Raw genomic sequence first — 25158 nt, 5'->3', positions numbered from 1 at the left:
AATGAGTTTATGGATCTGCTCACATTGGTCTCAATTAAATATGAATTTAGATTCACCTGTATAAAACACTTCCCTTGCCCCCTAGGCATTCTTTCTTCCTGTGCAGAGGCCATACGGGGCTAAGAATTGTGTCATTCAAATATCTAACATCTGTGTGGCTTCTTTCATTATTGGTTCCCAAATACAGATATTGTCACTTGGGAGGTTACTGGAACCAAAGCTGATGTTATGTTCGATATTTCTCAGCCTATTTAGGACATACATCAAAAAGTCTCTTTGATGCTGTGATTATGTGTCGGATATGACTACAGAAGAACTGAGCCCTGAATGTTTGAGATGGAATATGTTGAAATCAGATCATTGAATGGAATTATGAATGAGAGTAGGTTTCAGTTTGAAGTGCAGGCCAGGCATACCAGCCTACTTCTCCTGCCTAGAACCTATTCTCTCTTCATGTTGTCTCAAATGAAAATTCGGAACCCCCTACTCTAGGGGCTCAAACTGCCAGGGTTTGAACTATACCACCCTCACTCTTGCCCACATACAACTTGTCAGGTTTCTCCCACCTGTACCATTGGGTCTCCACACCTGAACACCCTGTGACTCATTTTCACTGACTCAATTACTCTTATTGCTATTCTCATTCACAATTCTGGTTGTCCATACCATTTAATACTCTACTTTCACATCATCACAGGCACTTGGGGTGGCCATTTTACATTCATGTCTGACAAGTGATCACTTGAATCAAGGGTACATAGTCTCACTTTGGAAATAACCTAGGGAATGGCTAACATAACAAAGAGCTTCAAAAAGCTACAGATTCTTTCTCTAACAGCTCTCTAATGTCTTTTTTAATGTCTAATTTCTCTAATGTCTTTCTCTAACAGCTATTTGCTTTCAAATTGGTCATCTCCAAAGTTTAATAGTATGACCCTGTTACTCTCCCCTTTTCCCATAGGGAGGTAGGGTGGAGAGTGCCACCTCAGGGGTGCTGGACAGAACTCTTACCACCTTCCAGTTTACACTTGGGTGTACTAATTGTTTACATGTTCTTTCCGCCATCATAATGGGAGCACCTTGAAAGCAGGGACTGTCTTTGCCTTTCTTTGCATCCCTAGCCTGGAACATAGGAACCACTTAATAAATTGTTGATTTGATTTGACTCCTCCTCATTTCCCCCCTGCCAGTGAATCTTATGATGTTCAAATGACGGTTCAGTTTGGGTGAAAGTTTTCTCATATCATCACCTTCATTGGGTGCCTCTTTTTTTCATGGCAACATATACTTACTTCCTTAACTCTATTTAGTTTTATTCTTCATCCTATTTTCTCTGAGCCTCAGCTACCTTCATGTTCTTCACTTATTTTTAGTAAGTTATGCTCATACCTGCCTCTGCTATTCAGCTAAGGTTCAGTTCCTATTCCTTTGTTCTCAATTCCTTCCACAGTCTTTCATTTTCAGGTAGGGGTCATTCTTGCTCCCTTCTCTAATTCAAACTACTCTTGATGAGTGTTTCCTAACATAACCTTCCTCCTTAGTACCTTGTTCTTTATCCAACTGTCACTGGGATCTACCCCAAACTAGCCACAGTCATCCTTTCATTTACTCCTTGTATAGAAGTCTATCTAGAGCAGGACTTCCTACATTTTTGTATCATGTTTCTCTTTGGCAGACTAGCAAAGCCTATGGACTCCTCAGAATAATGCTGGTTGTTTATATTCTTAATTGAAGAAAATTCTAGGTTCCAGTTAGAAGCTAGTGAAAATAAAAATGTAATTTTTTTCCTATCAAAGTTCATGGACCCATTGAAATTTATCTATGAATCCTCCAGGTCCATGGACCTGGTCTAGGGTCTCTTCAATTCAGATGCAGGTCTTCCCTTATTCCCCTCCTCCCAGGATATAAAAATATTCATTTCCAATCCCAATTTCATTTTAACTACTGATTACCTCTATCCTCTCAAAAAACATAGAATTGGACTTTAATTTGTTATAGGGCAATCAGAGGCGGGCCTGTCAGACTTATCACCCTGTGTTCTGCAAAAGGAACATTACTCAAGTTTCTGTTCAATAATTGGTCAAGTCATTCAATAATTCAATAATTCAATAAATATATTAAATACCTACTATATGCAAGGCATTGTGCTAGACACTGGGGATATGGAAACAAAATGACAGTCTCTGCCCTCTAGAAACTTCTATTCTCCTGGAGGGATACAACATGCACATAATTAAATAACTATGAGATCATTTGGAGAGGTGGAAAGCACTAAGAGCTAGGAGGGATCAAGGAAGACTTCAAGGAAGAGGTGGCATCTGAGCTTAGCTTTGAAGGAAGCTAGGGATTCTAAGAGATGGCATTTAGAAAGGAGAACATTTTGGTCATGGGGAACAGCTTGTGACTAAGGATAGAGAGAGGAGACAGAATGCTGAGTCCAGGGAACAGCAGTGTCATGCCAAACAGAGGAACAGGGACAAGACAAAAGGCAGGAAGTTAAGAAGATGCTTGGGAGTGGGGCAGGGAGGTGCATTTTTACTGGAATAATATAAAATGTCAGGAAAGTTGGGTTGGATCAAGACAATGAAGAGCTTTAAATGCCAGGCTGAGGATATTTTATTTTCATCCTAAAGGCAATGGGGAGCTCCCAAAGATTTTTGAGCAGAGAAACACCATGATGAGGTTTGTGTTTAAGGAATGTGATTTTGGCAACTGTGTGGAGGATGGATCTGAGAGGGAAGAGATCAGAAGCAGGGAAATTATTTAGGAGGTTATTGCAATAGTCCACGCCAGAGGTAATGAGGATCAGAATTAGTGTGGTGGTATATGTAGTGGATTTGAGAATTGTGATGGAGGTCTTCTGTTGAGGTAAAGGTAGAATTGCCTATACCAACAAGCCAACAAAGGGCCATGACCTTTCATGAAAATATGGGGTGTGTTGGTTCAAAATGGCTTCACTCTGAGGATCTGTGACCTTTGTCCTTGAAGATATTTCTATTGCTACTTCCTTAGAGACTCCTGTTTTTCAATCATAGCCCATATTCCAAAACACTGGAATGTCTGCCTATGCCAACTAGCTCCTAAATGCCTAGGTTGCAGGCTAGCCTGGCTGTTGAAAAACACTTCCATTGGCTCCCATTTCTCCTGAAGCACTGCCACCTGGGAAGTAGTCTGTGTTCTGGCCCAGACTCATCTGCTGCTCCACCAGTTTCCAAATGGCCAGCTGACAGTACCACAACTGTTCCCCTTGGCTCCCTTACTGCAGCCATCAGATCCTTTATGGAGACCGGGGAAGGGGAAGGTTGACTGCTTCCATGGTAGAGCTGGTGATGATGATGTTATGGGCCATTTGATGTCACACTAATCTCAGATCCACCTGAGCTCTATATCTGTTTGTGACCCACCCCTTCCCACATTCCTCCCTTCCCTGGGGAGGTGACTAGAGGCTCAGAACTGTGGCATTTAGACATGTGTTTGGCAGGGATTTTTTCATTATTGCTTCCCAAACATTTCTTTCTCTGCATAAGAATACAAATATCTCTACCCTGGCACTCAGAGCTTTATAAAATCTCTGACCGCAAAGCATTGGTCTCTCTTAGCATTCTCCTTTTCCCCTCCAGGATTCATTATCCTTACCCTCATAATTCAAGATGCCAAATCCCTGCATTTGGAGCTCAGTATAAACTGTTGTGGTCCTTGCATTTTTACCTCTGGGTTCCATTGCTGGACAACCTGCACTTATCCCATAACAGGGCGGTGGGGTCACATAGTAACATATCCTGACTCCCACTCATTGACTCCATCATGTTCCCCTTTCCCCTCCTTCATTCACAGCCTCTTTTTCTATAACAGTGAATACCCAGTTCTTGGCTCACTCTCACAAACCCCATCAAGGGCTGAGTCTACCACTAATGTCCCACATTCAATCACCAGTACCAAAGACCCACTTTGATGATGGCTAAATAATTTGGGAGATAGAGGACCTAATGAAGTACTAGAAGTAGCTTTCTGCCCCTGACACCTTCACACCACAGGTCTTTGTTTTTCAATTCTGTGGTTCTCAGGGTTTAACAGAATGCTGCAGTTATTTTCTGCTCTCAGCTCTAAGACCATGCTGTAATGTACTGTATTGTTGGCAAGATATGGTAATAATTGACATTTAGATAGCATTGTAAGGTTTACAAAGAACCTCATATGCATTAGATCAATTTTGTTAAATATTTTCCAATTACATTTTAATCTAGTTCACTTGGGAGTATTGTGGGTCACATTGGCCCACAGGCCTACATTAAAGCATCTCAAACAATCCTCACAACTCTGTAAGGGATATTCTACAGGGATTATTATCCCCATTTTACACATGAGGAAACTGAGACTCAGAAAGGTTGTAAGTGACTTGCCCAGGGTCACACAGCCAGTAAATGCCAAGGGCAGGATTTGAACATGGGTCTTCTTAACTCCAACTCTAGTGCTTCATCCATGATTTCACAGTGCCATGTAGTAGAACTTTTATTTGGCTGATTGATTCTTTTTATCTTTCTGCAAAGATGAAATAACCTAATTAGTGGTGTTTGCTGCAAATGGTTTCCATCTATACAGTGATCCTGGCAATTGTGGGAGTGGTCATTCAGTCATCCCTAGCACTGGCCCTGGGAGAATGCATATTGTGTGTAATACCAAGTTCTGGGCATCATGGAGGGAAGGTAAGGGCAGGAAGGGAGTTCACCACATAATGCAGGGCAGCCCATACCCTTGTGCCTCCATCTGGCTCTTTTGAGTTTTTGTTCTTTTTAATAGATCCCTCTCCTCTTCAATTCTACACTTTATTTTATTTTATTTTATTTTATTTTTTTGGTTAGGCAATGGGGTTAAGTGACTTGCCCAGGGTCACACAGCTAGTAAGTGTTAGGTGTCTGAGGCCAGATTTGAACTCAGGTCTTCCTGAATCTAGGGCCGGTGCTCTATCCACTGCGCTACCTAGCTGCCCCTCTTTTGAGTTTTATAGGTAGCCTTTAGGGTATCAGTGTGACATTAGCGCAAACATCTCAGGACTTGGAGTCAGAAGACCTAGCTTTCCATTCCCTTCCCCTCTCAGTTTCCTTATCTAAAAAATGAGGGGGTGGATTATTTGATCTTTACGGCCCCTTCCAGCTCTTAAGCTCCATAATTCTTTTTTTCTAAGTGCTATTATAATTTGGAAAAATTGTGTTTACACACACACAAGAAGACAAACAAGCTCTGGGGGTAAATTAATAAATGGATAAACCCCATAAACATTTGTTGGTTCTGTTCAGAATAATAAATTAATTAGGGATTACCCTAACCTCATTTGGACGATCTTTGTGAGTGTTACTGGTGAGGTCTGGTCAGGTTGACCTCTCATGGTAATGGTTCCCCCAAAACTTCCCAGAGCTTAACTTCAGTGTAGTCTTGGTGGCCTGTCCCTGGAAAATCTTCTACCAAACCTCAATGAGAGGAGACACCCCATTTTATCTTCTCTGCTTTTTTCTCTCCTGGCTGTGGGTGGATAAGTAGGGAAAGGATCCAATGATAAGTAAGAGTGGAGTTAGATAATGATAAGCAAAAAGCTTGAATACATGTCACACTGTGTGTGCTTAGTCCATAAATGAAGTGGACTGTATTGGTCTGTGTCTCTCTATGGTTTCTATCCTAAAGGAAGCCACAGTGGGTGAAACTTTATTAAGCTTTTATAAAAATACTTTTCTCCTGATTTATCATAGCAGAGAATTGATCTGAGAGTCTAGAAGGCTATACCAACAGAGCATGGTGCCTTGCAAGTTCTGCCATGTTGGAAAGGCATCAAATATGATCCTAGCCACAAACTAAGCCTGCTTCCTGAGGACCAGCCAAGCTAAGGAGAGAGACTCTTCACCAGTAGGTTGGCACAATCCATTAAACAAAGAAAAAACAACATAGTTCTTTTGCCTTTACAACCTTCTTCGTCCTCTGCTGTGGTAGTGGCAAAGTGGCAGAAAGAAGGAGGACCAGACTTTTTTTAAAGAATTTTTAGACTGTCTATAAACATAAACTTCCACATTCCATGTGGAGACTTATATTTGGCCGACTCCTAAGGATCTTCAGCAGCACCCTATTGCCTCTGGAATAAAATACAGAATCAACTTTCCGCTCTAACCCTCTACAATCTGAGTCCCATCTTCCTTTCCTTATTTATTTTATATTATTCACAGGAGGACATGGCTAACAGTTGCTCAGAATGAGAAAACGTGGATGGATTGTTCTTTTGTAAGCGGAGTACTCACATTGAGGAGATCACTGAAGCATTCAAGTCTAGGCATGTTATCAGACCATTAGCAATTCTAGCTGTCCAAAAGGAGAATGCGCTCCCTTAGCAGGTAGCAGGTTTTTACTTTTTGGAAATCTATAAGTACAGCTAGATGAGTGTTCAACAGGTATGTTAGAGTAGAAATTCATATTCAGGTGGTGGTTGCACTGGATAGCCTCTGGGGTCCCTTCCAGCTCTGAGCTTCTACAATTTTATGGGACATGTGACAACGATCTAAAGCAACACATCTAAAAAGTGTTAGTTCCTCCAAAGTAAACTGAATCTAGGTGGGTTGGGGGCATTCTGCATAAAGAATCAGAAGAGAATCTTTTCTGGGGAGAGCCAGCCTCAACACTGACACTGATAGTTTAGCATCTGGGTCTTCTGCAATTAACTTCCTGGGATTTAAAAATTTTTTTTATCTTTTTTTTTCTCCCAACAGTCATCACCATATTTAAGGGTAAAGTGGAAGAGGTGGAGTTGCCGGTGGAAAAGGTAGACATCATCATCAGTGAGTGGATGGGTTATTGTCTTTTCTATGAGTCAATGCTTAACACAGTGATCTTCGCCAGGGACAAGTGGCTGGTAGGTGTCCTGCATGTCACCCTCCTTGTTGGATTGCTGGTTGACCCCCAGCTGAGCCTCAGTCCTTTGACTAAAGTGAGGCTAGAACCTCTTGTGCCTCTGCTCACTGGGACTTCCTAGATGCCTCAAGACAGAAATGATTTTCAGCGGTTACCTCATTTGGCCCCCAAACCCTGAAGAGGGTCTTCTTCAGAGAAGGTGGACATAACACCGCCTCCTTTGTCTGTGAAGTCTAGTGCAATATGCAACTATTTTGATAGCTGGAAACTTCATCTGCATGTTTAGCTCTGACTACTTTTGTTGAAATTGGTCCAGATAAAAGTCAGGGCAACAAACATTAAGTTTAATTAACTTAATTGAGCATTAACTTAATTGAGTATTAAGCATCCAGAGGACCAGAAGGGCATTATTAAGTCCTTTCGACCTCTGCTTCCTCCTAGTGAAAAAGGCCCATTTTTCCCTCTTGGCCTTATTTTTGCATCCCCCTTCATCTTTCCATTTCTCTCCTCCTGACTCTTTCTAAAGTTTCCTCTTCCAAAAGTCCTCCAGGAAGAGTTAAGTGATAAACTTTGTGCTTGGGGGTGGGGTGGGTGAGTTGGAAGAGGAGCCTGTCCAGCCTGTGGCAGTCACCTGGTGCACACTTTGCCCCAAAGCTCCACTGGAGGCCATCACTGTCCTCACCACAAACCAGGAAAACTTGAAGCATTGGCGGTGGGGGTGCTTTGTCTAGTTCTTCTATGTGCAGTTCAAAATGTGATGTCTTTGTCAGGTGAATAGATTACGAGATCCATTTCCCCACAATTCATCAACAGAAACCTGGAGGGCTTATGTTTCCAGACCGGGCAGCTTTGTACATGGTAGCAATTGAAGACAGACAGTACAAGGACTTCAAAATTCACTGTAAGTAACCCTTTTCAGTCTAGTATTGGTTTTTGTTGTCTACTTACTGAGTTTCTTTGATGGGCCAGGCCAGAGCCTCTGGTACTATGAAACTGGCCTTGCCCATTCCCTGAGATTGAATGGATTAATTGACGCTGGGAATTGCTAATAGAAAAAGCATTTTAGCAGGCTCAGGGGTTAATGTGTCCATTCTTTGGTTTCTAGTCAGGATTTAGCTGGGGATTTGAAATAGAGTAGAGATTTATCTTTAACACTTTCTGACTCCGGCTCTTTAAACTGCTGTCCCCAACACTATGGATGAGCAACCATTGAAGAGTTCTTAAAGGACATTACTCATATATTGTCTGAATCTAAATAAATGAACCTTGAATGAATGAATGAACAAATAAAAGGATAAGTGAGTGAGTGAATGAATGAATAACTGTGAACAAATAAGTAAACGAATTGATACAAATGTGATGAAAAATGAATTGGAGCAGATGAGGGCTTCAGACTTGGTAGCAGACAGCAGAAAAATGCTTGGAGATAGAAGGCCCCAAATGCTCTCATAGTCACTAACAATAGATCTCTGGACCAGTGATTTCTTGCTTTTGTTTGTAATATTCCAGTGACATCAAACTGGAATGTTGCAAAATTCTTAAAAACAGTGATCATTGTAATTTCTAGTCTTTAAAACATCTTGATGTCAGTTAGCTCTTTATGGGTTGGGAGAGCCTGATTAAAATGACCCTTCCTTTTCTGGTAGTGGAAATAATTGTTTTTGAATGTATAATGAATGTATGATTTTGTATTGTCATGGACTTGGGGTCAAGTTTATGGAGTATATTTTTTTTTGGTAACACAACAGTAAGAAACTAGGGACTTCTAATTAATTCAGCTCTAAATATTCAGTGATTATTGTGATAACAGAAACCGAGATAAATCACATCACAGAATCAGTAAAAGCATTTAATTGGAACAGGAAAGCAAATGAAACAAACACTAGAAAGATTCTCAGTAATCATTCCCCTGAATGATGGTATTCTCATTCTCTGCTTCTTTAGTACATCTTTTTTCCAGGTCCTCACATTCATCTGGGGAAAGCTGCAATATCTTGACAGCTCTGCTGACTTGCCCCCTCATAGTTTGGTTACCAACCTGCCCACAGTCAGTCCTATGACTAGACCCCTTGTTTCCCCCTGTCATGATTCCATTCTCCTTCTTTCTTTCTCTATCTCCTCCCTGTGACATCCCCTCAAAACTGCCACAATGTCCTATAATCACTCAAAGTCTTAATTCTATGCCATCAAGTTGAACTCTTGGGTTTGGGGCTTCATATGAAATGATTGGATAGGTGTGTGCATATTGCACAGGACATTGGAAAATAAAAGCTTTCCTTTATTTTACCCCTGTGACATTGTGACTGCCTCCAAGTAGAAAATAAAAAACCATACCTTCAAATTGTACCAGATGTGCAAATACAGGGCAAACTAAAGACCAACATAGCAGTCATATCAAAATAGAAAACACATAATGTGTCATAGTAAAGTTATACACAGTAGATAAAACATATAGGTGACATGCAAATATATAGTACCTAGCATCAGAATGGTTGCACTCACCAGTGAGTATCATTATAAACCTGGCATTTCTGTGGTGACCTTCTGCATTTATGGTCTTCAAATCCACTGCAGATAGATTATCATTCAACTTCCCCAGCCTCAGTCTCCTCATCTGTAAAATGAGGGGATTGGACAAAATGACTTCTGAAGTCCCTTCTACATCTAGAGAAGTTTTTTTATCATATTCTCAGGCCCAATCAAGGCCAGAAAAGGCTTTTCCTATGGGCCATCATCAAGCATTGGCTATTCATCTGTATCTAGTGGATGGTCCCTTCATGGACCTTGCTTCTTTGGTTCTCCTTTAGTCCTGTATTCCTGGTTATCAATGAATTTGTCTTCCCTGTGTACAATAGACGATTGGGATAGATCATCTTTTTTTTTTTTCAGGTACTCAGCTATTCTCAAGGACTATTCTATAGGCAAGCAGATAAGCCAGTCTCTCAACTATTGGCAGCAATTCTCCATCAATCCATTTTCTTATGTTTTCTCCAGACACTAATTTTCTTAATAGGATTCTATACTCTAGCTAGCATTCCTGACAGTAAATTCTAACATCATATCTAGTTTCTTTCTTTTCGAGGTATACTTAATTGATATCTCCTTTTAAATCTAATCCAATATCTTAACCAAGTGATATATGCTGGTAGTGAGCCTTCATAACTTTGCCATCTTCCAAAATTCCAAAGCACAGATCAATAGGCCCAAATGTCATCAGGTAGAGAATGAAGTTTGTGGTGTCATTCCAGGTAACATTATATGTATGAACCCAAAGGGCCACATGCCTAACTCCAACTCAGCAATAATGGTGTAAAAAATAGAATAATTTTACTTTTTTAAAAAAATACACAGAAGAGAACAGAAGGAAACACAAAGAAGTAGGATAGCTTTGAAAGTAACATCTTGAATGAGCAGTGTGAAATGGAGATTTCATGGTTTCATATACAATTCTCTTTTTTTTTGTAGTCTGCTGTGTATGGAAAGGCCTTTCACTGGTGTTTAAATTCAGAATAAAGAAATTGTAAGAACAATTTTAATTATGAGATTAAAGGCTTACTTTCATTGCTTGCCTTAAAAATTGCCAAATATGGGTAGAGGGTTCAAGCCAGATTGCCTCTTTTTGCCTTTCTATTTTTGGTTCTTCCAAACCATTTATTCATGGGTGATAGGACTTCGACATTTGGAGATGTAGACATAGTTGTTTTTGTAAACTTCTAGTAGTAACCACCAAATCCTGCGAAAGTCTTTAGCTTCCCAAAATTCTTCAGATATGGCCAAGGCAATAAGTATTTCTGTCTTCTCAGGCTCAATATTCCTTCCCTGATGAAACGGTATGCGAGTTAGATGCTCGACAGAGACTCTGTGGAACTAACACTTGTCAACTGCAATCTTTAGATCAGCAGCTTCCTAGATAAAATATAAACTCTTTTGGTATTCAACATCCTTCACTGTTTGGCTCCAGACTAGACTCACTACACACTACCATTTTACATGATATGTATTTCTCCCAAACTGGCTTACTTTCTTACTGTTGTATATACCCAACATTCCATCTTTCGTCTCCAAGCCTTTGCACAGGCTCTACCACCAGCAACACCTGCACAGAGCTTCCTCCTCACTCTTGTCTCTTAGAATCCTTCTCTCACTTCAAAAATCAGCTCTGGTCCCATCTTCTATGTGACACCATTCTTTATCTGCCCAGATGCTAGTGCATCCCCCCTCAAAATTATTTTATACATATTGTTTGTTTATTTATATATTTATGTGTTATTTCCCCAAATGGAATTTAAGCTCCTTAGGGGCAGAAACTATTTAATTTTTGGCCTTGTATCACCAATGCCTAACATAATTCCTGGAATATAGTAGGTGCTTAATAAATGCTTATGGAGGTATTAATTGATTTTCACTGTCTTCTGCTGTGGAGATTTGATAGTGTCCACTTTACAAACCCAGCGTTGAAAACCATCGGCTTTTTATCAGAGAGGCTAGGTCATCTCAGACTCCTGATATGGTATCCTGTGCTACTTCAACTCTTTTGATGAAAGTCTGATTGCCTATTCACTACCTTATCATCTGTGTCTTCTTCTGCATCATTGTGTTGGGTGAAGTACTGGGTCTCACTCCTGGGGCCTGAAATGTAAGTTCTAATGGCTAAGGTATTTATTGTTTAATATACTGGGAAGTGTACTATAGAGAATAAAAATTTTAGAATAAAATTATAAAATAAGGTTTGCCTAAAAATTTCCCTGGGACAAATAACTCAACTTCTTGAAATTGAACTATGTAAGATGAGTGAAATTAGCTTCTGGGCTGAGGAGTAGGGACTAGATAAGTGAATGCATTGATACAAGGAACTCTTGAGTGAGGAGACTTCTTCTATGCATGTATATTGGCATCCACCCTGCAACTTACAGTCACAGAGAACGCTCTGGGGGTACTCCGGAGTTCAAGTGACTTTCCCAGATTCAGAGTCATTAAGTGTCAGAGGTGAGACTAGAACCCAAATCTTCTCAGTTCTGAAGTCAGTTCTCTATTTACTGTGTCATAGTTGGGCTGAAACAGGGATGAAATGCTTAATCAGATAGAGTTAAGTATCAGTTTGGCCTCACCTCACAAATAGCCTGATGTCCAATGATTTACAACTTCGATGTCCTGAAATAAGGATTGGTCTTAGAGTCCACCAAGCTGAGTTGGAGTCCCAGCTCTGCCATTTACTAGCTCGATGACTCCGAGCATATTAGTTAAACTTTCTGAATCTCCATTTCCTCATTTGTGAAATGGGGATACTTACCCTACTTGCTTCACAGAGTTGGTATGAGGAACTCACTGAAAGGCTTTTTGGTTGCCCTCTCTTAAATAGTTTATAGATGTTGGGGCTGCCATTTGACCCTTGGTGTTTTGATTCCAGATTCATTATTCTTACCCTTTACTGCATGATGCCTCCTGGTAAATGGCAACTATATAGAGCAGGAGAACTGCTGGGGTCAGTGACTTCATAGGATCATAGAACTAGAAAAACCTTAAAGATTTTTTTCTAATTCAGTTCACTCATTTTATAGAGCAGAAAATTGAAGTAAAGAGACTTGCCCAAGGTCACACAGGTAATAATTAGCTGTAGGACAGACAGTGAAATAGAAAAACATAAAAGCAGTTGAAGAATAAACATTGATCCAATATATAAGAGCAAATTATATTTGCACCTCACTAAGAAGTTATTGTTGGGGCTTAGGGTGGGGGGGGTGTTTGTGTTGTAGGTGACACAATGCTGTGTAAAACAATCATTTTGATGCTTTGTTCATTCATCATTAAATATTTACTGAGTACATGCCACATTGAGCATATAATGTGCAATAGATCACTTCCAATGGGTTTCAAGGCAAATTCAATCTAATGCATTTAAGTTCATAAATACTGCAGCATGCCAGTTATATGCAAGGTGCTGTGTGGGTCAGGATTGATCCAAAGAGAAATCAGGCAGGGTCCTAGACCTCAAGCAGCATACAATCTAGCATGGGGTAGAGCTAAATAATATGGCAGACACAAATGACTATAATACAAATTAAAATCAATAACCATTTATTAAGCACCTACTATGTGCAAGGCACTGTTCTAAGTGCTGGGGACACAAAAAGAGGCAACTTAAAGAGCTTACAATCTGCTGGAGGAAGACAACACCTAAGCAGATATATACTTTGTGTCTAATGGTAGCCATCTCTAGAGTGAGGAGGGAAGGGAAAAAAAGTGAAAAAAAAGAAATGTACATATTAAAGTATCTTTATTATATATATATATATATATATATATATACCTTTACTATATATTTAAAAGGAATAACAAGTCATACATAATAGATTTGCAGTTTCATGTGCAATCATCTTTTTCAAAATTATACTGTTATGGAAATGCTTGTTTTATTCTATAAATTAAAATTTTTTGCCATTTAAAATATTTTATTTTCCCCCAATTACACATAAAAACAGTTTCTGACATCCTGTTTTTTAAAGTTTTGAGTTCCAAATTCTACCCTTTCCTCTCCACTGCGCTCCCTGAGTCAGTGAGTAATCTGATTATGTTATACAAGCATAGTTACGCAAAACATGTCCATATTAGTAATTTTTAAATTAAAAATTTTGTGAAGTTTAAAAAAAAAACAAAGGAAGCAAGATACATGATAAATAGGAAATTCATATAAGTACCTAAAAGAAGTACAGAGTGTTAAGAGATCAGATGATGGAGGGTGATCTGATCTAGGTTCATCGAGGAAGTGACATCTGAGCTGAATCTTACTCACACATTAGGGAGGATTGTGCTAAAGGGAACTGCCAATGTATTTAAAATGCAATATGTCAGTCAGTTCATGTATAGGTTGATGAGTGAAGAGAAGTCATGAGGCAGCTAGGTGGCACAGAGGATAGAGCACCAGCCCTGAAGTCAGGAGTACCTGAGTTCAAATATGGCCTCAAACCAAACACTTCACACTTAACAGCTGTGTGACCCTGGGCAAGTCACTTAACCCCAATTGCATAAAAAAAAAATAAATAAATAAAAGATAAAATAAAAAAGAGAAGTCATGCTTGGCTTCAGTTTAGACAGGTCAGAGTCAGGAGGAAGTTGTCACCTTCTAGGTAGCAACACAGGGTCATGGACCATGTGGCTCATTCAATCTCTTCTTTTTGCCATTTGCATCACTTATAAAAACCAATTTAAATGAGTTTTCCTGAATTAGCTTTTCCACACAGTATCCTCATCCCAGGATCTCTGCTACAAAACCAGTTGTGTTTTTTCTCTAACTGCTATTTTGAAATTGTACCTCTACTCAAGTCCTCCTGTGACACCTCCACATGGCATGGGGATGACTTTGGGCTCTCAAAGGCTATGATGGCAAAGCACAAACTCCAGCAGCTCCCACCCAGCTGGCAAAGTTTCAAGCGTGGGACTGCCAACTGTGTCTGTTTTCTAAGAACCAACCCAACCAAGTCTAGAAAAGTTCATCACCAGAGGGTTGACTATAAGGAGATGATTTTTTTTTAGCCACAACCACTCATGAAGACAAAAATGAAATAAAAGATCCTTGAAGTATTGAAAATTATATTTAACATTCATTGGCAAAGGACCCATACAAGCAGGGGTGTACTAATGAATGTTTAACAACTGGCTCTCTGAAAAAAAAGTACACATGACACATTTTAAAGTTTATTCCACATTATTAACATTTTATTCAACCAGACAATTAACAAAACAATAACTCAAACTCTGATTTATAGATTTGCTAATTTTTTATATTAGTACCTAAATATAAGTATTTTTTGACATAAGTACATAAGTAAAAGTATGAGTAAGTGTAAGTATTTTTTGTATAAGTACCTAAGTGTAAGTTTTTTTTAATATTAAGTACCTATTTGTTGATTTGCTGTAAATGCTCACTCTGAAAACTTAACTCTTCTGAGCCACTATGAACTGAATCGATCACACTTCTGAATACAAAGTACTCATAATAGGTGAACACAAGCTGTAGTATGTTTGCAATAATTGACCTGCAGGCAAGACATGGCATTAAAAAAAACATGTAAGGGGGCAGCTAGATGATGCAATAGATAGAGCACCAGCCCTGGAGTCAAGAGGACTTGAGTTCAAATCTGGCTTCAGACACTTACTAGCTGCATGACCCTGGGCAAGTCACTTAACACCAATTGCCTCCAACAATAATAATAACATGTAGGAAATGTACAGTTGGAAAGGACATTAGGTCATACCAAGAGCAAAGAAAAAGAAGCTGACATGGTTGCTGCACTGGCATTCCCTTTATGACACCAAACCCTAAATGAATGTCTTCTGCATGTTGGGTGGATCCTTTATGGAGGATATGTGAAAAGACCTAAGTAAGAGTGACATAGAATGAGGTGTACATGGGCTAGGATTTGCACCTATGTGTCAACATGAAATCACAGAAGAGATGATGATTCAGATAAAAACTTTTTAAAAAACTAGTTTCTGTCATCAGTGGAGATTTATGTGATGTAAGGCTGTATCAGAAGTTGCTAAATTTGTTAAGGGAGGGCTGATAAACAAATTTCAGTGGGCACAAGACTCAGCTAAGGAAAGTTTTTTTTTTTAAATTTAAATTAAGGGGGTGGGATGGTAGAACAAGACATTTCAGTTCCCTTCCTCAGAAGCTGAGCTGACAGGGAAACTGCTAATTAGGACAAAAAGGGATCTGAGGAGAATAAGAGATGTTAGGAGAATTAGTGATATACATATGTATTACGAAGATATCAACCATGGAGAAATGGGCCTTATGATAGCAAACTGTCTTCCTGCTTCTGACCAGTGTAGAGAATGGACCTTCCTAGCAGACAAGGCGGCTGGGAACCTCTGTCAGCCTCTGCTTTGCTCTTGTCCTTCACCCCCAATTTTAAAATAAAGCTGACTCCAGCTCAACCAGCCTGCTCAATGGACTGTAGTCTCTTTTCTATATGGTGTCTCATTCAACCTGCTGAGCACCAAAGGCTTTTGCCACTATTGCAAACATCTGGTTGTTCCCCATCCTTTTCCTTCCCTTCTAAAAAAATTCTATTGACAAGGCATACCCTGTGCCAGACTATAAACAAACTTGTGCCTTACTCTCCCCTCATTTCTTTCCTAGTTGTGGCCCAGGGCCCTATGTGGTCTGAAAGCAGATACCTACTGGAAGTATTAGAAATTCTGGGATTCTGGGAACTCAGATTCCTCTAATGCCTGTATGATTGGTTCTGTCCATTTAGACCTAAAAAAAAAAGACTTGGAAACTCCAGGTAAGGTTGGAGTGTAAAAGCCAGGCAAGGAGTCAGTAGGGTTGGTTGGTTACACATCTCCTTGGGCTTTTTTCTTCTTCTTGAGAATCAAGAGGCACCTAGGATAGGTCTATCCACTGGATCTGCAGTCTGGAAGACTTGGGTTCAAATCTAACCTCTGATATTTAGAAATAGTGTGATCTTGGGCAAATTGCTTAACCTCTGTTTGCCTCAGTTTCTTCAAATGTAAAATAAGGATAATAATAGTACCTACCTCCCTGGGTTATTGTGAGGATCAAATGAATAAATGTTTGTAAAGAGCTTAGCACAGTGCCTGGCACATAGTAGGAGCTACATAAATACTAGGAAGGAGAAGGATGAGGAGGAAGAAGAGGAGGAGGAGAGGGAGGAGGAGGAGGAGGATGAGAAGGAAGAGAAGAAGAAGAAGAAGAAGAGGAAGAAGAAGAAGGAGGAGGAGGAGGAAGAAGAAGAAAAGGAGGAGGAGGAAGAGGAGGAGGAGGAAGAGAAGAAGAAAAAGAACAAAGGAAGAAATAAAGGAAGGAAAGAAGGAAGAAAGAAAAAGAAAGGAAGGAAGGAAGCAAGGAAGAAAGGACGAAGGAAGGAAGAAAGAAACTGGAAGGAACATCAGAGGTCATCTTGTCCAACCTCTCATTTGACAGGTGAGAAAACTGAGGCAAGAAAGGTGAAATAATGTGCCTAAGATCACACAGGTAGTAAGTGGAAGAATTGGGAATTAAGCCCAGGTTCTTTAACTCAAAAATCTGTCTGAACCTCAATCTCCACATTTATAAGATGGGATGGAACAGGTTCTTGGTTATTTCCCAACGTAGATTAGCACCTTCTCTGAATCTCATAACCTTGGAGAGTTGCCTGGGGACACTGAGAAGCTCAATGTCACACAGTATATGTCAGAGGAGACACTTGAGCTGAGACCTGGCCAGCTCTCTATCCGCTATGACACTATGTCTGTGTCTGTAGGGGTAATTATATTTCTCCTGCATACCTCACTGGGTTATTGTGATGCTTGAATGTGAAAGTGTGTTTTAATGTGTAAAACCCTATGTAGGTCAATTAATCAATCAACAAGCATTTATGAAGTCTAATATGTGCCAGGTTCAGAGCTAGGTGCTAGGGATGGTCAGTGACTTCCACATGTGAGACACTATGGCAAGATGAAAAAAAAAAATTAATCAGTCCCTGCCCTTAAGGAGCCTACATTCTATCAGAGGAGACAACACATATACATACTAGAATATAAATAAGTATATTAAAATACATACAAGTTAACTTTGTTGGGGATCAGAAGAAACCTCATATAGAAGGTAACACAGGCTGAGCATTGAAGGAAGCTGGAGATTCCAAGAGACAAGAGTGAGGAGGTATTGGATTCCAGGTACGCAGAACAGCCTATGCAAAGGTATGGAGAGTCTGGCCTGACTGAAGAATGTATGAAATGTAGATGATAAGTCTGGAAAACAGATTGGAGATGGAAAATGCTATCCACATGCAAAGAAAGAACTATCGAATTTGAATGCAGACTGAAGCATACTATTTGCTAGTTTTTTTCTCTTCTGGTGAGTTTTGTTTCCTCTTTCTGGTGGTTCCTCCTATTGGTTCTAATTCTTACTTACAACATCACTAATGGGAAAATATGTTTAATAGGAATGTATATGTATAGCCTATATAAGATTGTGTGCCATCTTGGTGAGGGTGGTGTGGAGGAAGGAGGAGAAAAATTTTAAACTCAAAAGCATATAGAAGTGATTGTTGATAAATCAAAATAAATTAAGAAAAAAAAGAAAATAGATTGGAGACAAGTAGTAAAGGGCTTTTAATACAAGACTGCAATTTGTATTTGGTTTTACAAAAGTGAATATATTTAGGTCTGTAAGGGGCAGCCAGGTGGCACAGTGGATAGAGTGCCAGGCCTGGAGTCAGAAAGACTCTTTTTCATGAGTTCAAATGTAGGCCTCAGACACTTACTAGCTGTGGGACCCTGAGGAAACCACTTAACCCTATTTGATTCAGTTTCCTCATCTATAAAATGTTCTGAAGAGGGAAATGGCAAACTACTCCAGCATCTTGGTCAAGAAAATCCCGAATGGGGTCATGAAGAGCTGAATGGGACTGAAAAATGACTCAACAAGAACAAAAAGGCATTTTACATATCATGTAAGCCAATATCCTCATTTTAAAGATAAGGAAATTGAAACTCAGATCACACAGGTAGTTAGCCAATAAGCTAATAAGCATTTTTTAAGTGCCTACTGTGTACCAGGCTTTGTGCTAAGCACTGAGGGTAAGGCAAAAGAGAGTCTGTGCTCTCAAGGAGTTCACGGTCTAAGAGGGGAAACGACAAGCAAACAACTATGTACAAACAAAATATATTTAGTACAAATATCATAAATATAATCACCCCCTCCACTCTGCTTCTGTTGCCCTGCCTGCTTTCTATTCCACAAAGCAAGATGCTTGTGGTGCGGACAAGATACCCCATGGTATCTGTTCCTTCTGGGGGCTGGGGCTTTCCCTCTTTTTTTATGTTGTCTCCCTTAATTACATTGTAAGGAAACTTATCTTAAAGAAACTATCTTTCTTTTTTATTAATTGTATCCCCAGTGCTTAGCACAGTGCTTGGTACATAATAGGCACTTAATAATTGTTGATTGGATTGGATTGGATCCATAGAGGGAAGAGCCAGCATAAATGGGGATCAGGAAAGGATTTTTATAAATGGTGAGATTTTATCTGCAAATTGAAGGAAGCCAGGGAAGCCAAAGAGGCAGAGATGAAGAGGAAGAGTATTCTAGGCATGAGGGGCACCAGTGAAGATGCCTGGAGCCAGAAGTGTCTAGTGGGAGGTATAGCAAAGAGGCCAGTGTCTCTGCGTTGCAGAGTATCTCGGGAGCGTATGGTGGGAGAAGACTAGAAGGGACCTACAAGTTTTTTGAGGTAGAGAAGAGAAGGGAATGCATAGCAGGTACTAGTGACAGTCTGTGGACAAGCTTAGAGATGAATGACAGAATGTAGTATATAGAATACAGAAAATATATATGATAGAATATAGTAGGATATTTTGGTATCATGAAGTGGAATAATGTCTAATCAGCTTGGAAAGATTATGATGGGATTTAAATGCCAAACACAGGAGTTTATATTTGATGTTAAGGATGATGTGAAGTTACTGAAGCTTCTTGAGCTATGATATGGTCAGACTCAAGCCAATTTGGCAGCTGTGTGGAGGATGGATTGGAAAAGGGAAAGGTTGAATGTAGAGAGATTGATAAAAAAAGTTATTGCAATAATCCAGGTGGGAGATAATGAGGCCTAAATAAGTGTGCTTGTGGTATGAGTAGACAGAAGGGAAGAACTGTAAGAGATATTGAGGAATTAGATCAGGTAAGACTTGCACCTGGATAGGCATGGTGGCCCATGCTTGTAATCCTAGTTACCATGAAGGTCTCTTGAGCTTGTGAGTTCTGAACTGGAATGGACTGTGCTGAGTGAATTTCCACACTAAATTTGATATTAATACAATGAGCCTTTGGGAACAGGTTGCCACCATATTGTCTGTGAAGGGACAAACTGATCCAGGTGAAAAATGGAGCAGGGCAAAGTTCTGAATGGGATCAACCCATTGGTAGCCCCTGTACTTCTAGCCTGAGTGAGATAGGAAGACACGGTCTTCAAAAATTAAAAAAAGACAAGATGTCACCTAATTGGCCATAGGGACAGTAAGGTATTATAAAGAGTTGAGAATGACTGAAGTTGCAAAACTAGGTGACTAGGAGAATGTTGGTACCCTTAACAGAAATAAGGAAATTGGGAGTAGGTCTGGATCTGATAATGAGTTCTGTTCTGGGCACATTGAGTTTGAGATACCCTTGGGATATCCATGTGGTGATGTCAAGCAGGAAGTTGGAGATTCAGTATTGGAGCTCAAGACAAAGAAATGGTCTGGATATGTAGATTTAGGAGTCATATGCATATACAATATGGGATCTGATAAGATCACTAAGAGAGAAAATAGAAAGGGAAGAGAATAGAGGGCATATGACACAACCAAAGGAGACATTCCCAGATAGGAAATGGAAAATAGTTCAGGAGCCTCCAAAGGATATTGATCCTTTTGACCAATAGGTAGAAAGAAAACTAGGATAGATGAGTTTTACAAAATCCTATGGATAAGGGAATATCCAGAAGGAGAGAAGGAGGGATTGGCCCACAGTGTTGAGTCACAGAAAGGTCAAGGAGAATCAAGACTTTAAAAGGTCATTGGAACTAGTGGTCATTAGTGACTTCTGAGAGTAGTTCCAGTAAGATGAGGAAGGAATGGATGGACAGAAGTTAATTACAAGATATTAAGGTCATAGTGAAGAAGTAAGCCATAAAGAGGCAGGTACAGAGAGGAAGTTCCCTGCCTCCCCTAGATGTAAGTATCCTGGGACAAAATCCTGACTGCTCTGCCCTAGTTTTAACTTTCAGAAATAAGATATCAGTTACCAGATTGGACCAGAAGCCAAATGCAAGCTCTATGTGTGGGATACCTTATATGTGTGAGCCATCTCCTATCATCTTAGGATGAGGCAAAGAAACTCTATGAAATCTGAGTTCAGTCAGGCCACTGGGGACCTCATGAATTAATTTACCAAAGCAGATGTCTGGCCTAATTTCATTCCTGGCTCTATCCCTATCTCTCTGATGTTTGAAGAAAGGACAATCTGATGGTCCCATCCCCCTAGATACTAACCCTAGGGAATGGGGCCTCCAGTTAATTGACACTTCCCCCATCTTGTGGCTAATAAGCCTTTACATTCTATTTTCTAATCTGTAAAATTCAAAGTTATCATCTGTCAAGATGAAAGCCTCATTCTACTGATACCATCCCCCACTTTTTCATCCCCCTCCAACTCAGTACTATCCTTACCTAGTCCTTACCAAATTCTGGCTTCCCTCTTCTATTTTTCAAATGGTTTTCAACAGTCAGATGAGTCAATATGCTAAAATACATTGATGAGATCCATATCTTTTCCCCTTGTGATAAAAATGTATGCTTACTCCTCCTTCTGGCCTAGAATGTTGGAAGGCATGAGAAAAAGTCCCTTAACTGAAGAGGGAAGCCAGTGCCACTCACACTTTGTCAGAACTCATCCTCACCAAGACAGCTGAATGCGGATGGAGAAGAATTCACACAACCATGCCTAATAGGTCCACTCTAAATTCATTTACCTAATCTAAGCTGGGCTGTCACTGTTGCATGGCAATCCTTTCTATTACATTTCCTTCCATCGCTTTTCTGTACCTCTTCTTTTCTTAAGTTCCCTATACTATTTCCTTCCCCCTCACTTTAAGGAGAAGACTTTGCCTCCTACTTTACCATGAGCTCTCTTTTCTTTCCTAATTTACATCTCAAAACCCCTCTAGATTGATGCCCGTTCTCTTTACTTTGTTTTGGCCTCAGATGGAAGTGTTTCTTCTTGTGTAGGACAAGCTCTCTTATACCCTTATACCCTTGACCCCATACCCTCCTGTTTTCTTTGGGACCTTCCCCTTCAATCATTCCTTCTCTCTCCATCTCTCTCTCTCTCTCTCTCTCTCTCTCTCTCTCTGTCTCTCTGTCTCTCTCTCTCTCTGTGTCTCTCTCCATCTCTCTGTCTCTGTCTCTGTCTCCCTCACACACACACACCCTCTTCCCTTCAATTTCTTCTTATCTGCCAGTTCTTTACCCACTGTCATCTGCTGCCTGAAAATATTTCAGGACTCCTTCACCCTTAAAATAACCTTCACTCGGGCCTATCATTCCTTCAAACTGTCATATTACATTGTTTCTTCCTTTCATTGCCAAACTCAAAAAAAGTCATCTAAGCTTGCTGTTTTCACTTCTTCACCTCCCACTACTCACTTCCCAACCTCTTGCAATCTGGCTTCTGGACCCACCAATCAAATGAAACTTCTCTCTCAAGCTTACCACTGACTTCATAACTTCTGAGTTTGATTTTCTCTGTCTTTCTCCTATTTGACCTCTGTATAGCTTTTTGGATTCAATCAATCCCTCCTTCCAGATACCCTCTCCTCCTTTGGCATCTTTATTTGTTCTTACCAGGTTCTCTTTCTACATACACGACAACTTCTCGGTCTCTCTTACTGGATCTGCTTCTATCCTCCTATACCTTTCACATGGACAGCACTAAAGACTCTGTCCGGGGCCCTTCTTCTCTATGTACTTTCTCTTAGTGATCTCATCTCCCCATTGTTGTTTTCAGATTGTTCCACTATTGCTATCATTCATCAACCTCTCCTCCTTTGAGGTTCACACTATCTAAAAATAGATCCCAGAAGCTAGTATCTACTGACCCCAAGATATTCTTCTTCCCTTTTCAATCCCTGGCTCACAATCTTCCTCTCTACCCCAACTCCTGCACTGATGTTAGGAAATTTAGACGTACATGTTGATGTTCCCTGAAATACTCCAACTGTCTGGTTCCTCAGTCTACCCAATCTTCACAACTTCCTCCTCCAACCTGCCCCAACTGCAGAGAAGGATGGTCCCACCTTGATTCTACCATCACCCACTAGTGTCCATGATCAAGCAAGAACTATGAAATTCCTTGTCCTGATCAGAGTCTCTATCATTCCACCTCTCCCTAAACCTATTCTTCATCTTAGTGAACCAATATCACTCAACTGTATTCTCTACTCTGGAATCCCTTGCTTCTTTGTCCTAACCTTACACCTTAGCAAACTCTGTGCCTTGCTTGCTTTTACCATCTGTCTCCCCTGCTGCTAGTCCCATGATGCTGTATAAAGCTGAAGGGAGTCATGGAACTATTCTGATTGGGTCCATTAGAAATTTATATAATCTAATCTCAACCAGGCGCTCACTGAAGCAAAGCAAACCGTTAACACCTCCTTAATTGATGAGCCTTTCCCTCCCCCCATGTCCTCACCCCCGTCTTTTGAATACTCTCTCCTTTCTGGATTTCTGCAACACTGCTCTCTTTAATTTTTCTTCCTGTCTGACTGCTCCTTCTTGTCTCCTTTGCTGGATCATCACCCGTGTCATAATGACTGACTTCGAGTATATACTAAGACTCTGTCCTGGGCTGCCTCCTTTCCCCTTCTGTCCTCTTTCCTCTTTATATTCTTGCTCTTAGTGAACTCATAGGCCCTTTTGGGTTCAATTACCTCTACACGGATGATCTATAGATCTATATATCCAGGCTCATCTCTCTTCTGTGGTACAGTCCTATATAGCCAATTGGATATTTCGAATTAGATGTAGATATCTCAAACTTAACATGTCCAAAATATTAGTTTTCCCTCAAACCCACCCCTCTTCAAAACTGTCCTATTACTGTCAAGGGCACTACTATTCTTTGAGTCACCCAGGTTTGCAACCTTAGTGTTATCCTTAGTTTCTCACTTTCACCCACCCCACAAATCTAGTTGCTGTATCTCGTCATTTCTGTCTCCACAACATCATCAGTATACAACTCCTTCTCTGTACTCATTGTTGTTCAGTAATGTCTGATTCTTTGTGACCCCATTTGGGATTTTCTTGGCTAAGACACTGGAATGGTTTGCCATTTCCTACTCTAAGCAAACAGGGTTAAGTGACTTGCCCAGGGTCACATAGCTAGTAAGTGTCCGAGGCCAGATTTGAACTCAGAAAGATGAGTCTTCTTGACTCCAGGCCTGGCAATCTGTCCACTTTGCCACCTAGCTGCCTTGTACTCACATTCTAGTTTAAATCCTCATCATGTCCGTCCTAAACTATTGGAGTAGCCTCCTAAGTTATTTCCTTGACTTAAGTTACTCCCATCTCTATGCCTTGGTATTGACTGTCCCCCATGCCTGAAATGCTCTCCCTCCTTATCTCCACCCTTTTGATTCCTAATAATCAAAGCTCAGCTAAGTGACTCCTTTTTCATGAAGCCTTTCCTGGTCGCCATGTTTGCTATCGTCTTCCTCTTCAATGTTAACTTGTATCTGAGTTAAATGTGTTTTGCATATACTTAGATACATGCAAAGTTTTTCCCTTTAGAATGCAAATGCTTTGGAGGCCAGGAGTTTGGCTATTGTTTTTGACTCATGAGCCTAGAACTGTGCCTGTAACATAGTGAGTGTTCAACAACCACTTGCTAGTTTGATTGATCATGGCATAGCCTCTTTCCTATGTAGTCTTCTTCCTTCCTTCTGGTTCACCCCTTCTCCCATGTATCCCCCCACCCAACTTCCAGAATAATCTTCCTACAGTACAAATCAGACCAAATTGCTCCCCTGCTCAAAAATTTTCAGTTCCATTTAGGATAAAAATCAAACTCCTTTGTCCAGCATTTAAAGCCTCCACCCCACTCCCCAATCTGGTTCCAACCTCTTTCCAAATTTATTTCATTTATTCCTTTACTGTAGTCAACCTCATAACTGTTCCTTGGCATTCCATCTCTTAGTACTGGCTGTCCCTCAGGCTTGGAATCTATTTCTCAGATTCTTTACCTTTATTTAAGGCTCAACTCAAACACCATGAAGGTTTTTCCAGTCCCTGTTGTTGTCTCCTCCAGTTGTTGTCCTTAAATTGCATTGGGTTTATTTACCTGTTGTACAGGTACCTCTAAATTGTACATTTTATCTCCCCCCTCCCAATAGAATGTAAGCTCTGGGAGGGCAAGGACTACTTTGTCTTTGTATCAATAGAATTCTAACATAGTGCTTTATACGTAACAGGTACTTTATATATTTTGTTGATTTGAATAAACAAAAAATCCCTTGCCCACAGAAGTTGAGAAAGGTCCCATGGAGCATGTAGGCTCTAGCATAGGATTTAGAAAGAATTAAGGGGGTGAGAGTGGGGATTTAGGTAAGGGGAACAGCATAAGCAAAGCTTTGGAGGTAGGAATAACAATGATTCCTTACATTCTTATAGTGCCTTACTGTGTGGGACAGAGACCACAACTCAAAATCAAGATGAAGACTTAGTTAC

General features: G+C 40.2%; 1 protein-coding gene across 1 annotated transcript in view; it reads left to right on the top strand.

Moving 5' to 3' along the window:
* PRMT8 (protein arginine methyltransferase 8) overlaps nt 1-25158 on the top strand; it is a 154969-nt gene that overhangs the window by 96523 nt on the left and 33288 nt on the right. The window contains exons 5-6 of the mRNA XM_027856464.1: nt 6747-6889; nt 7702-7789. Of these exons, the coding sequence (XP_027712265.1) occupies nt 6747-6889; nt 7702-7789 (231 nt within the window). The remainder of the gene's footprint in view (nt 1-6746; nt 6890-7701; nt 7790-25158) is intronic.

This window comes from Vombatus ursinus, unplaced genomic scaffold (genome assembly GCF_900497805.2).
Source record: "Vombatus ursinus unplaced genomic scaffold, bare-nosed wombat genome assembly UNPS02011431.1, whole genome shotgun sequence".
Taxonomy (NCBI): domain Eukaryota; kingdom Metazoa; phylum Chordata; class Mammalia; order Diprotodontia; family Vombatidae; genus Vombatus; species Vombatus ursinus.
The sequence above is the reverse complement of the archived record's forward strand: the minus strand, read 5'-3'. Positions and strand labels throughout refer to the sequence as shown.